This window comes from Monodelphis domestica, chromosome 1, assembly GCF_027887165.1.
Source record: "Monodelphis domestica isolate mMonDom1 chromosome 1, mMonDom1.pri, whole genome shotgun sequence".
NCBI classification, from domain to species: Eukaryota; Metazoa; Chordata; class Mammalia; order Didelphimorphia; family Didelphidae; genus Monodelphis; species Monodelphis domestica.
The window spans coordinates 52,028,700-52,042,487 of record NC_077227.1 but is presented as its reverse complement, the minus strand read 5'-3'; the positions used below and the strand labels follow the sequence as shown (position 1 = coordinate 52,042,487).

The window sequence follows — 13,788 nt, the reverse complement described above, 5'->3', positions numbered from 1 at the left end:
ATCTCCATCTCTTGGATTAGAAAAATACACTGAAAGAATTCTGGTCTAGGAGACTTTGATTCCAGATGTGGTTCTGATCAGTTGTGTGACCTTAGAGAAGTCACTTATCTGGGCCTCCTTTTCACCCTTTCCAAAATGAGGATGATTCCTGCCTTATTTGTCTCCCAGGTAATTGGCCGTGAAGCAAATGAGATGATGCATCACAGGATCATTGATTTAGAGTCGGAAGAACCATTCGAGATCAAAGATCACTGGATAATAAGTCTGGAGCTGGGAGGGACCTCCAAGGCCCTTCTTGTCCAAACCCTTCATTCTACAGGTGACGCTATTGAAATCTGGGGAGGATGGCGGATTTGTCCAAGGTCATAGAGAGAATAAGCATCAGAGGTGGGATTTGAACCCAGGTATTCTGACTCTAGAACCATTTTGTTTCCACTGTATCACATGGCCATCTGATCCATGGGATAGGAAAGCTTTGTGAAGCACGGTAAGCACTCCACAATTGTTCAGTAGTTATCATCATTGTCTTAGTTCCTAGTATTAAGGACAAGAAAAGCCACCCCGTTAGATTCTCAGTAGCCCATCTAACACATATGCCAAAGGAATCTCCACTATAATATATCCAATAAGTGAACTCCAGCCTCTCCTTGAAGACCATCCAGGAAATGGGGAATTCCAACCCTATAAGAGAGTCCCATTTTCTGTTCCAGTCCGCCTGGGGTCCTCAGTCCATCTAGATGGAATTAGCTTGGTTTTTCTCCTCCTTGAGGAGTGGAGAGCGCACCTGGCTCATGCCTCTCACTGATCCTGGTCCCCACCACCCTACAGGTAACCAGCATCCTCATGGTGCCCACCATTCTAGGCTATCCTACCATAAACAATGACGGTGGCCATGGTACTGCGACGTTTGGCCACGATGTTCTTGGCCACACAGGTGTAGTTGGCTGTGTCTGAGAGCCGGGCCTGCCGGATGATGAGGTTGTGGTCAATGGTGAGCAGGTAGTTGGTGTCCTGGGTGGGATCGATGACATCCTCATTCTTCAGCCACTCCACCTGGAGGATGGGGATGGGGTAGGAGTAGGGAATGGAGGAGGTTAAGCAAACTCATATACATCTCAAAATCTAGCGCAGGAAGCCCCGGTGAGTGCCTAGGAACAAGGGGTCAGCCTTCCCCCATCAAGAGAACCCGGCTTAATAAAGACGATGGGAACACTCAACGTGTGATTTATCATCGACTCTGGACAAGTGATGGAGCAGAAAGGCTGGCTATCCAATTCAAATATTAAGCTCTTACTGTTTAGATCATTCAATTTATGTAAGCTCCTACTATGTGCCAGGAACTCGGCTAGGTGACAGGCTTCCGAGGACAAACATGAAAACAGTTCCTGCCCTCAAGGAAATGGCATTTTATTATGAAGATTCATAAACAGAGAGGAATGTGGAGAAGTGAATACAGATCCATAAGTAATGAACAATGAGGGGTGAGTGGAGAGTTGGGTTTTTTAAACCCATATCTTCTTGCAATCAATATGAAATGTTGGTTCCAAGGCAGAAGAGGAGAGGTAAGAACTAGGCAACTGAGGTTAAGTGACTAGTCCAGGGTCACATAGCTAGGAAGTGTCTGCGGCCACATTTGAAGCCAGGACCTTCTGTCTCTAGGCTTCGTTCTCAATCTGAGCCACCTAGCTGTCCCCCCACATTTTAAGGGGCATCAGGAAAGGCCAAGTTGCTGAGCTGATCTTTGAATGGACCTAGGGAGTCCAAGAGGCAAAGGTGAGGACAAAGGAGAGCATTCCAAGTGGGAGGGGGCGCTTACACAATCCCTGGCCTCATGGAGCTTGTAGAAGGGTGGGGAGTTATGACACATATTCATATAATGAGGGTACAAGACGATGTGGGATGGGGATCATTGATTTAGCATTAGAAGCTACCAAGAGCAAATCGTTCTTTTGATAGGCAAGGAAACTGAGGGAAACAGTGGTTAAATGGCTTGCCCAGGGTCATGTGGCTACTGTGTGAGACAGGATTTGAACCTAGGTCTTCCTGGCTGCAGGTAAGGTGCCCTTGACCACTACACCACATGTCTCTAAGGGCACTAGAGGGATGTGTGCAAAGGATTGTAAGATCGGAGGTCCGAGGTCGCTCCTGGTTGTCTTTTTTCTAGATGGAGAAAGGAGAAACCTAAAGACACTCTGACTTCCTTTCTGTCCTAGGAAGAATGATCAAGATCTTTTCCCCCTTCCTTTCTCTGGCCACTGACCAAATATGGAGAAGGCTCCACAGTGGAGCCAAGTGTATGTGGGCTATGTGGAAGGGAGGCGTTGGGGCACGCAGAGGGCTGGAGGGCTCCTGGGCTAATTATCAATACAGAGAGGGAGGGGAGAGAGCCGGGGGGGGGGAGGAGAAAGGAGGAGAGGAGGGGAGGGGAGGGAAGGGAAGGGGAGAGGAAGAGAGAGGAGAGAAGAGAGGGGAGGGGAGGAGAAAGCTGGAAAAGTAGAGAAGGGGAGAACTAGAAAAAGAGGGAAGGAGAGAAGAAGGGAGAGGAGAGAAGAAAGAGGAGAGGAGAAGGGAGGAGAAAGCTGGAGAGGTAGAGAAGGGGAGAACTAGAAAGGGAGTGAAGGGGAGAGGAAGAGAGAGGAGAGAAGAGAGGGGAGGGGAGGGAGAGGAGAAACCTGGGAAGGTAGGGAAGGGAAGAACTAGAAAGGGAAGGGGAAAGGAAGGGAGAGGAGAGAAGAGAGGGGAGAAGAGAGAGAAGAGGGAAGAGGAGAGCAGAGGAAAGGAGGGAAGGACAGAGGGAGGCAAGACAAACTATTTTCTCCATAGCAGGAGAAAATCCCACCCCTGGGATGTGGGTGGGAAGAATCCTCCCTCAATCCAGAGGCTTAGAATCCCACTATTTCTCCATTGCCCCCCTACCTCCTCTCTTCATTCTGGAGTTGACCTTTCAGCTTCCCCTCTTGTAGCTAGACTTGCCCATTCTAATTTCTGAGCAATCCTGGCATCCCAGGACTGTGAGCTGGCAGAAGTGATCATCAGCTCTGACCCACTCATTTTTATTTAAAAATTTTAAATGATATTACAAGCTCAGAGAGAGGAAATGACTTGTCTATGGTCTCACGGGGAGTAAGTCAACAGAGCTGGTAACTGAAGCCAGGCTTCTGACTCTAAATCACTTGGGGACGTCCTTTTCAGGCAGCATAGTGCCATAGAGGATAGAATGCTGGCCTTGGAATCTACGTCTGCCTGGGTTTGAATATTGCCTCAAACACTAGCTGTGTGGCTCTGAGCTCTTAACTTGGTCTGCCTTGGTTTTCTCACCTGTAAAATGGGAATAATAATAGTGCCTACCTTCCAGGGGTATTGTGAGGATCCAACGAGATTATCTTTGGAAGGTGCCTTACAAACCCCAAAGCGAGGTATAAATGCTAAACCCACACATGCACCTGTATATGCATATATTATATATATATATAATTTTTCTATAAACAGGCTGCTTCTTTCATATTATCATTATTTCAAATTTCCAAGACTAATGGGAATGGCTCTCCTAAGCACAGAAGAGGGGGCTGACTATCTCCAGAGGAGGCAAGAAGGGGAGAGGAGGAAAGGCAGGGGATTCTCACAGTCCTTTCACATATGCCTCATTTTCTCACAGTAATAATCATAATATAATGATAGCTTGCATTTATATGATACTTTAAGGTTTAAACAGCACTTTATATACCTCATTTGAGCTTCTCCAAAGCCCTGTGAAGTGTCATTATCCCCATTTAATAGATGAGCTAACTGAGGTTCAGGGAAGTCAGATGACTTCATAACATCACAGAGCTGGAAGCATCCCAGACACCATTAACCCAACCTATGCTTGGTGGAGAATTCCCCTCTACAACATACTGGACAGGGGGTCATCCAAGCTTGGCCAGGAGATCTCCAAAGAGAATGCCGTGACTTCCCAACATGGCCCACTTCTCTGCGGGTGAGCTTTAAATATGAAGAAATTTTTTCTTGCAGCAAAAACAAATTAGCCTCTCTGCAAATCCCGTGCATTGCTCCAAGCTCTCCCCTCTAAGGCCGAGCAGCCCAGGTCCAACCTCTTTTCCATGGTAACACCTTTCACATCTGCAAACACAGCTAACTCTGATTCTCCCTGAACTTCTCTCTTCCAGACTAAGCATGCCCAGTTCCTTCCATCTAACCTTAACAGCATCATCTTGAGGCCCTGGTCCATCCCAGATTCCCTTCCCAAATACCTTCCCATTTATTTATCAAGGTTCTTTTCAAGAATGTTCCTCCAGATCATAGAACAAATAAGCTGAGGAATAAATTCAAGGTCACTGCTCTCTGCACAATATCACCCCACCTCTTCCACCTCATTTGGCTAAGTTAAGAATATGGTGTCATGGAAAGAGGATTGCAGGAAGCTGCTAGGTGGCTCAGTGGAGTGAGATCAGGAGTAGAGATGGGAGTCCTAGGTTCAAATCTAGCCTTGGGTACTTCCTAGCTGTGCGACCCTTGGGGGGGGGGTGTCACTTAATCCCTGCTGTCTAGTCCTTACCAGTCTTGGTATAAATACACAGTATTAAATCTAATATGGAAGGTATTGGGGAAGGAAGGAAGGAAGAAGGAAGGAAGGAAGGAAGGAAGGAAGGAAGGAAGGAAGGAAGGAAGGAAGGAAGGAAGGAAGGAAGGAAGGAAGGAAGGAAGGAAGGAAGGAAGGAAGGAAGGAAGGAAGGAAGGGAGGGAGGGAGGGAGGGAGGAAGGGAGGAAGGAAGGAAGGAAGGAAGGAAGGAAGGAAGGAAGGAAGGAAGGAAGGAAGGAAGGAAGGAAGGAAGGAAGGAAGGAAGGAAGAGGAAGGGAGGGCATTGGACTTGGAAGCAAGAAAGACCTTGGTGTGAATTCTGTCTCTGACACTTACTAGCCACTTGGGTGGGATAAGCAAAGCCTTATTTCAGGATTCTCATCAATAAAATGGAGCTATTAACATGTACTGTACTTACATCAAAGGGTTGTTGTGTGGCTCAAATGTGAGAGCATATACAAAAATGCTTGCCAACCTCAAAAGGCTATAAACAGCAGTGACTGCACCAACCCCACCCTGACTGCGATGGAAGTCTGTATGTAGAGTCCATGTGCACACAGGCTATTAGATGAACTCAGCAGGCCTGGACAGATGTGGAGGTGAGGGATAGGATAAGAAAGCAGAGCAATAGCCCCATCATCCAAAATAAACATTTGGGCCCAAATAGCAGCTAAGAGTCTCTGTATAAGCCCATCCATCCATCACACTCTGGTCCATCTGTGCTGTCAGTGCTAACGGCTGTTGTCACCTTGCTGGAATTTTATCAGGCCCTGCTTGGGTCTCAGCAGAGCAGACTAGGGATTGAGGCTGCAAGGGATACTCTGAAGTAGAGTCCAACAAAGGGAGAATTCATCCCAGGGTTCTCCAATGGAACCTTACTTAGGGGGATGCCATGAAGGAAGACATGGACCAAGAGGGGAGACAATGGAAGGCACTGGAGGTGGGGGAAAATGGATGATTCTGGGATGGTATTATACTCAATTTCCTCCCTTCCTCCCTTCCTCCCTTCCTCCCTTCCTCCCTTCCTCCCTCCCTTCCTTCCTTCCTTCCTTCCTGCCTTCCTGCCTTCCTGCCTGCCTTCCTTCCTTCCTTCCTTCCTTCCTTCCTTCCTTCCTTCCTTCCTTCCTTCCTTCCTTCCTTCCTCCCTCCCTTCCTTCCTTTCCTTCCTTCCTTCCTTCCTTCCCTCCTTCCTTTTTTCCTCCCTCCCTCCCTTCCTTCCTCCCTTCCTCCCTTCCTCCCTCCCTTCCTTCCTTCCTTCCTGCCTTCCTTCCTTTCTTCCTTCCTCCCTTCCTTCCTCCCTCCTTCCTTCCTTCCTTCCTTCCTTCCTTCCTCCCTTCCTTCCTCCCTTCCTCCCTTCCTTCCTTCCTTCCTTCCTCCCTTCCTTCCTTTCCTTCCTTCCTTCCCTCCTTCCTTTTTTCCTCCCTCCCTCCCTCCCTTCCTTCCTCCCTTCCTCCCTTCCTTCCTCCCTTCCTTCCTTCCTTCCTTCCTTCCTTCCTTCCTTCCTTCCTTCCTTCCTTCCTTCCTTCCTTCTTTGTGTCTATCTCTCTCCTCTCTCACAATTTCATCAGGGTAGGGAGTTCCCATGAGGGAAGATCAGCACTTTTCTCTCCGACTTGGCATTGTCTGAGGCACCAAGAAGATCACATCACCAGCCTGCCAGAGGGAGGATGGGGCCAGAGTCCTTCCTGAATCCAAGCTAGCTTTTGCCATCCTCCCTCTCAAGGAACCATTTCTTTAGTGTTTACTCAAGACCTGGACCTATTAGCAGAAAAGGCTGACACATCAGAGACCCGAGGAATGAATGACATTTGGGGACATGACCAACGAGAGCTGAGACTAGAACTCAGGCCACTAAATTTTACTTGACACGGGGATCTCCAAGTACTTTGCTCCAAATCCCTGCTGGCTGCCTCCTTCGGTCTGAATTACAGCTTTAGACCCCAAAGTCCCAAGATAGGAGGAAATGATGTCATCAGTGCCAGCTTGGAGAAAGACCAAGACCAGGGTGAAAGCTGGCTCTCTCTCCAACTCTAGGGGAAGGTGAGATTCCTGAAGGCTTCATTAGGGAAGGAAAAGATGAGAAAACTGAGAAGGGTTCTCAGGGCCACATAGCTAGTAATTGTCTATGGTCAGCTCACAGGAACATGAATTTAAGATTTGGAGGGGGCCTTAGAAGCTACTTAGTCCATCCCTCCCCTTTGACAGATGAGGAAACTGAGGTCTAGAGATTTTAAGTGACTTGCCCAAGGTCAGATGGGGAGTGAATGTCAATCATGGCCTCTAACTTCAGAGCCAGTGGATTAGACACTGTCCAAAGCTATCCACTATTTTGGTTCTGAAGCCTGGCAGGGAGCTCCCGAGGTCAGTGACTCTTCTCTGATACACAGTAGGCATACCACTCACCTCTGCGATGGGGACTCCCTCAGGGGGACGGCACTGCAAGAGAACCTCATGCTCCAGGGGCACCTCCTTCCCCAGAGGCTCCTGGTCAAAGTTCTTTCGTAGGTCTGGGAGAGAAGAGAACACCAAGTTAGCATTTGCTGCTTCCCTTGTCCCAGGGCCTGCCTGCCCCAGACAAAGCCCCCTTTTCTAGCTGGATGGTACTCAGCCCCAAAAGGAGACTCCAGCTTTCTCATTTTACCACTAGATGGCAGCAAACTTCCTGGGAATAGATGACCACATGGCCAACCTAAGCTGTCCTTGTTGGGAAAACTCTTTGGATCCATGGAAATGAGGGTAGGTGGGCTCTGGACAGTTGAGGAAACAAGCATCTAGGACCCAGAAGGACTATCGCATATGAATGTCATGGTGATTGGCAGCTTCTGAGAAAGTGGGTTCAGGCAGGACTCGTCTCCATAGGCATTGAAGGCCACAGCCAATGGGTTCTAAAACTGGGAGAACCAATCCTGTTGGCCTTTGTCTGAGAGTTAAGGGGTCAGGGAGCAACCACAGGGGGAATCCCTGGCCATTCTGCCCTTTGACTGGCCATCACAGATCCCTGATGGTCTTGGTTGGTAGCAGATTTAAAGTTCGAAGAAACTTTAGATTCTTATTTGGCCAACACCCTCACTTTACACAATAGGAAACTGAGGCAAGCAGAGGTTAAGTGTTTTGTCCAGGATCATACCTGTCAGAGGCCAGAGTGCAGTCCAGAGAGAGTGGACAACAGATGCCAGAGATGCTGCCTCATAGTATGATATGATATCATGATTGTTTTATCCACATCACACAGAGAAAGAAGAGGGGGGTCAGGGTGCAAGTATACAAGGATGGGGAGATACCTACAAGCGATACGGACATAGGCTCGGCGGCTCTTGGTGGTGCCAGCAGAGCTCCAAGCCACACACTGGCACCAGTAATCTTCCAGCCCAAACAACTCCTCCACCTGCTGCCGGGACACCTCGATTTGTACCTCCCGCACCAGCAGACCTGTGAAGAGAGAAACGTGGGTCAGGCTGTGATCTTAAGGACATGAGCTTGGGAAACTGAAACCAGAGGAAGTAAAGTGGGCAGAGCAATAGAACACACTGCCAAGGCACAATGGTGCCAAGTAATCAAAATACTAAGCATGGTCAACTTAAGCTATCCTTGTTGGGAAAACTCTTTGGATTCATGGAAATGAGGGTAGGAAACAAGCAGCTAGGTCCCAGAAGGACCATGGCATACAAGTGTCACGATGATTGGCAGCTTCTGAGAAAGTGGGCGTGGGCAGGACTCAGCCCCATGGGCATTGAAGCCCATAGGCAGGCACTGGGCTAAATACCAGGGGGAAACAAAGACCAAAACCAAAAGAATCTGGCTTACATTCTACAGGGGGAGGTAGCATGTACCCGGTAAGTATACATAAGGATAAACAAAATACTAATAAGCATAAGGATATTGCAGGAGAGGAGGTACAAACCATCAGAGGACTGGGAAAACCTTCATATGGGAGGTGATTTTCAAGGTAAACTTCGAAGGAAACTAGGGACCCTTTGAAGCCATGATGAGGAAAGAGTGTACTCCAGGCATGAGAGAGAGCACAGAGGTGGAAGATGGAATGACCATGGAACCATAGAATCATAGAATCTCAGAATTACTTTGCTACTTTTTGGAGTTTTTGCTTATAAAGCATCTTTAAGTTCCAAGGGACCTTTGAGGTTCACTCTTTAGCCAGGGTAGGAATCTCCTGCCTCAACAACAGTGGATTATCTTCCCTTTGAACACCTGCAGCAATAATGAGGAGTCCATGACTTAGGGCTGGTGAGCATAGCTCATCACCCTGCTGGACAGCTCCCGTTGGAGTTGGTCAAGTTATGATGTCTATCCTTGTGCAACAGGTCAGCCCTCTGGTGACACAGATTACAACTGGTGGATCATTGGTAGTATGTTGTAGCTGAAAAGCCACTGGGTCTAAAGTCATGGAGCTTGGATTCAAGCTACTTTACCTCTCTAGGCCCTTGTTTCCTCACCTGTAAAACATGGAGGTTGGATTAACTGGGCAGTTTCAAAATGTGTTCTGGGATCTTCCCACCAAGATCCTTTCAGGGCCTTTCCAAGACCCCTTCAGGTGATCTATGACATCAAAACTATTTTTATAATCCCACTAAAAGGTTTTAATGTTGAATAGAATTGAATAACTATTAATAGATATAATGCCCATAAAGAAACCCTCTTTGGGGGGGGGGGAAGTGGTCCGCAATAATTTTTAAGAGTGTAAAAGATTTCTAAGATTTAGGAGAATCAAAGGAATAGAGAAATTCTAATGTCCCTTCTAGCTCTAAATCTGTGGCTCCCATTAGATTCCAATTTTTTTCCAGTTCCAGATCAGTCCTCTGTTGGAAGTTTAGAAGAGTACTTCAAAGGTCAGTTAGTCCAATATGCCCATTTCACAGAGGAGGAAACTAAGTCCCTGAAAAGAGAAATTACTTTCCCAAGATGAAACTGTGAGTCAAGTTTCAAACCCATGTCTCTCCTGACTTTAGCTCCTGGACTCTCAGTTTTCACCAAACCAAATTCTCTCCCTATTGTAGGTAAGAGCCCTTGCCCAGGGTCACACAGCTGGGAAGTGTCTGAGGCCAGATTTGAACCTACGACCTCCCATCTCTAGGGCTGGCTCTCAATCCACTGAGCTACCCAGCTGCCCCCTATTTTTTTTTTTTAGGCAATGGGGGTCAAGTGACTTGCCCAGGGTCACACAGTTGGGAAGTGTCTGAGGCCAGATTTGAACCTAGGACCTCCAGTCTCTAGGCCTGGTTCTCAATCCACTGAGCTACCCAGCTGCCCCATTTTTTTTTAAACCCTTACTTTCTGTCTTGGAGTCAATACTGGGCAAGGCGTATGGATGCAGTAATGTCCCTTTAGTTCTCTTCTTTTCCAGATTAAACATGCCCGGACTGAGTCTATCCCTTTTTAAACTCTCTGTCTGCACCCCTTCCCCCAACAACACTTTGATAAGGGTTCAGAGAATATAAGCCTCTTCTGGGGGCTGAGTCAGGAGTCAGCATGTTCAGGGATTGGAGCTGGGGGCGGGGGCCCCTACCTAGGAGACAGAAGCCTAAGTCCCTTGAGATCTCTGAGCTCTCTGTCTTTGGCAGTAGCTGATCGGCTCAGGGGACCCTGATCTTCTTGGAGAAAAGCCCCCTGCATGCCTTTCCCCTGACTTTAGCCTCTGCAGAGTCCTTTGCACTCCATTCAGGAGTTAATCCTCCCCAGGCTCTCAGGCTTGGGCGGAGTGTTGTGAGGAAGGGCACAGAGCAAAGGAATAGAAATTAAAGTAGATGGAAGGAAAGCCTGGCATCTACTCTTCCACCATGAGATGGCCCGTCAAGGACACCGACAGGCTGCAGCATGTTTAGAGGACAGAAGAGGGACGAAATGAGAAACCCGGGTGGATGAGGTCTGAAGAAGAAAAGGCTTGGCGGAGAACAAGATAGCTGCTCTGAAGGACTGCCACGGAGAAGAGATTTTAGACTTGCTCTGCCTGGCCCCAGGTGACAGAGGCAATTACAATGGGTGCAAGTTTCAGGGAAGTAGGTTTAAGCTTATTGTCAGGAAAAACTCCTTCACAATAGGAGCTGTCCAAAAGGGGAGGTAGTGAGTGGCCCATCACTGGTGGTCTTCACACTAACTTGGCTGCTTGCACCACTGCTGGGTGGTCCGTAGATGGTCATTTTATGGAGGACTCCTGGGGACCATCTCCCTTATCTTGCTAATTCCTCTGTGCAGCCTCCATGGAGACTACTCCAGTCTACATTGATTTCCTCCCTTCTCTGAACTTCTATCATTCTTTCCTTCTCACCCCCAACTGATCATATATAGTCTAAGATTATTCAGATTGTGAGTGAATGTTTTCCCCAAAACTAGAGCATAAGTACCCTGAGGGCAGCAATGTGTCTTTCCCTCTCAAAGACTCCCCAGGCATACAGGAAGTGTCCAATAAATGCTTGTTGAAGTTTTCATGTCATTTAATCATTTCAGGCATGCCCCACTCTTTGTGACATCATTTGGGGTCTTCTCGGCAAAGATATTGGAGTGTTTTGCCTTTTCCTTCTCATTTTACAGAGGAGGAAACTGAGGCAAACAAGGTTCAATTGGTCACTCAGGATCACATTTGAACTCAGGTCTTCCTGACTCCAGGTCAGGTACTCAATTAACTGTTACCACCTAGCTGTCCATCATGTTGTTACTGCTTCTCTGGGGTGAAGGAGGCTGCCATATTGGGAGATCCCAGTGATGAGGGTGGAATGAGAGGAGTGTAATAATAATAATAATAATAAGTCTGATTATCTCATTTGATCACAGGGCTGGAAGAGGATAGTAGAGAACATCCTGTCAGTCTTTTCATAGATATAGAAACTGGGATCTAGAAGGGGGAAGTGACTTGGCCAAGGTAGTAAACAGATCTATGGCAGAGCAGGGATTTGAACCAAGGTCTTCCAAATCCAAAGCCAGTGATTTTTTCCACTGTGTATTATGCCTGTGAGTATCCAGAGTGAGTAGAAGCATCCTGGTTTCCCATTTCCTAGGCTAAGGTTCCAGCCTCAACAAAGCTTGGGGTCTGCTGGTCTAGACAATGATCTCAGTTCTCCTTGGGAATCCTGCTCTAAAGTCCATCCCTAGAAGGGTGATTCTGACCTGGGTCCCTCTGCTTCCTACTCTACACCCACAGATCCTGGTATAAGTTTCTAGGAGGGGCCCAGAGCCCCTAAGGCCTAAGGGAGCTGGAGCTGCCAATCCTTGGCAAGTCGTTGACATATCGCTTGGGATTCTGGCAAGGGGCTTAAGGTTTTTTAAAGGCTGAGATGCCAAGAAGTGAGGGCAGGTGCTTCACCCTGCCCCACTGGCATGGGTGTGGTGGGCAGGGCCAGGACCCATTATTCCCATGCTAATGAAGACAGCTGTGTCCCAATTTCCAGGACACTATGAGGCCTCTTGTTGTTGTTGATGCATCTAGGAGAGATGGGAGCAGTGTTTGTATTACTAATGATCGCAGTATTACCAATCCCCACCAACAGAGTACAGGAAGCCAGGACACATCTCTGTCCTAATAACCTATAAAATATGGAGCTGTCAGAAGGAAGAAGGAGAAACAGCATCATGGAAGGAGAATAGGGAGGAGGGACAGAAGAAGAAATAGGAGAAGGAAGAGAGGAAAGGGACACAGAGAGAAGGAAGGAGAGAGGGACAGGAGAGAAGGAGGAGGGGAATGCTGGGAGAAAAAGGGAAGAGAGGATGGAGAGGGGTTTGAGGAAGGGAGAGAACCAACCCTGAGCAGGAATGCCCTCTCCAACATCACTGACAAATATGGATGTTCAGTCATTTTTCAGTCATGTCTGACTCTTCATGAGCCCATTTGGCATTTTCTTCCAGCAAAGATACTGGAATGGTTTGCCATTTTCCTTCTCCAACTCATTTTACAGATGAGGAAACTGAGGTAAAGAGAGGTAAAACTGATTTGCTCAGGGTCATCCAGCTAGTAAGTGTCTGAGGCTTGATTTGAACTTGGGACTTCCTACCTCTAGGTCTGGTATTCTAACCACTATACCACCCTGCTACCCTACATAGTAATACAACCTCCAGCTGAGAACCTATAGTGACGGGCAGCCCACCCATCCAAAAGCAACCTCTCCCACTTTTTGGACAGCTTTAGATGTTTGGATATCTTTCCTCCTTATTGAGCTGAAATCTGCCTCTCTAAAACTTCCCACCTTTATTCCTAGTTCTGCCCTCTGGAGCAGAACAAGACTAACTTCTGCCACCAGAGTTCTTTGGCTATTCCAAATGTCTGGAACGAGCCCTCTTCACAGAAGCTCGGAGCTGGAAAGAACCAAGAGGAATCCTCTCTACAAGAGCCCCGCCGTGTGTTTCAGTGAAGGAAGCTGGCTGCGGGTGATGTCAGGGGCCCAAGGAGAGGGTTAGCTGATGGATCTTTGCCAGCAAGGTCAAAGAAGGGGATGAGTCTAGCTTGAGCCCAGATGTGGATGCCTTTCCTCCTGGGTCCCCCTCTTTTTTGGGGCTAAAGGAGATCTAATCAGCAGCCAGCTTGTGACTTGCCACTCACACATGGAGACACTTCCTGGGCACATGAGATCATGAATAATAAAGCTCAGCACTCCGCTGGGGATCTCTGAGATCCCCCCTCTAATGAGTGCTCCCAGGGTCCTTCCTCCCCTGATGTATCCCTTTGTTACCTTCTTTTGTGGGCCAGATAATCACAGACTCATGAATATACAATGAGAAGGATCCTTAGAGGGGCAGCAAGGTAATCCAGTGAATAAAGCACCAGGTCTGGAATCGGGAGGACTTGAGTTCAAACCTGGCCTCAAATAGTTTCTATCTATGTGACCCTGGGTAAGTCACTTAAACCCCGTTGCCTAGCCTTTACTGCTCTTCTGTCTTAGAAGTAAAACTAAGACCGAAGGTAGGAGTTTAAAAAAAAAAAAGGATCCTTAGAGGACATCATAGTCCAACCCCCCCCCCCAATTTTAAAGATATGGGAATGGGGGAACAGAGAGGTAAAGTCACCTGCCCAATGCTGCACAGGTGAGATTTGAGCCTAAGTCAGCTGATGCCAGGCCCAGCACTCTTCTTCCTACACTTTCCCCACTGGTATAGATACCTCTGATGGAACCTTGCATTAGCAGAGTGGAGATGGCTGGACCAGATGATCTCTAAACTCCAGTCCTGATCCAGAAGATTAGCTATTCCAACCATCCCCATTTTCTGCC

The 13,788-nt window shown here is 47.8% G+C and overlaps 1 protein-coding gene across 3 annotated transcripts in view; it reads right to left on the bottom strand.

Moving 5' to 3' along the window:
• The window catches only part of UNC5B (unc-5 netrin receptor B), a 162,043-nt gene that overhangs the window by 29,990 nt on the left and 118,265 nt on the right, over nt 1–13,788 (bottom strand). For all 3 annotated transcript variants that reach the window (XM_056799281.1, XM_056799284.1, XM_056799291.1), the window contains exons 3-5: nt 7,865–8,008; nt 6,983–7,086; nt 873–1,053 (exon numbers count right to left, since the gene is read on the bottom strand). In XM_056799281.1, the coding sequence (XP_056655259.1) occupies nt 873–1,053; nt 6,983–7,086; nt 7,865–8,008 (429 nt within the window). The remainder of the gene's footprint in view (nt 1–872; nt 1,054–6,982; nt 7,087–7,864; nt 8,009–13,788) is intronic.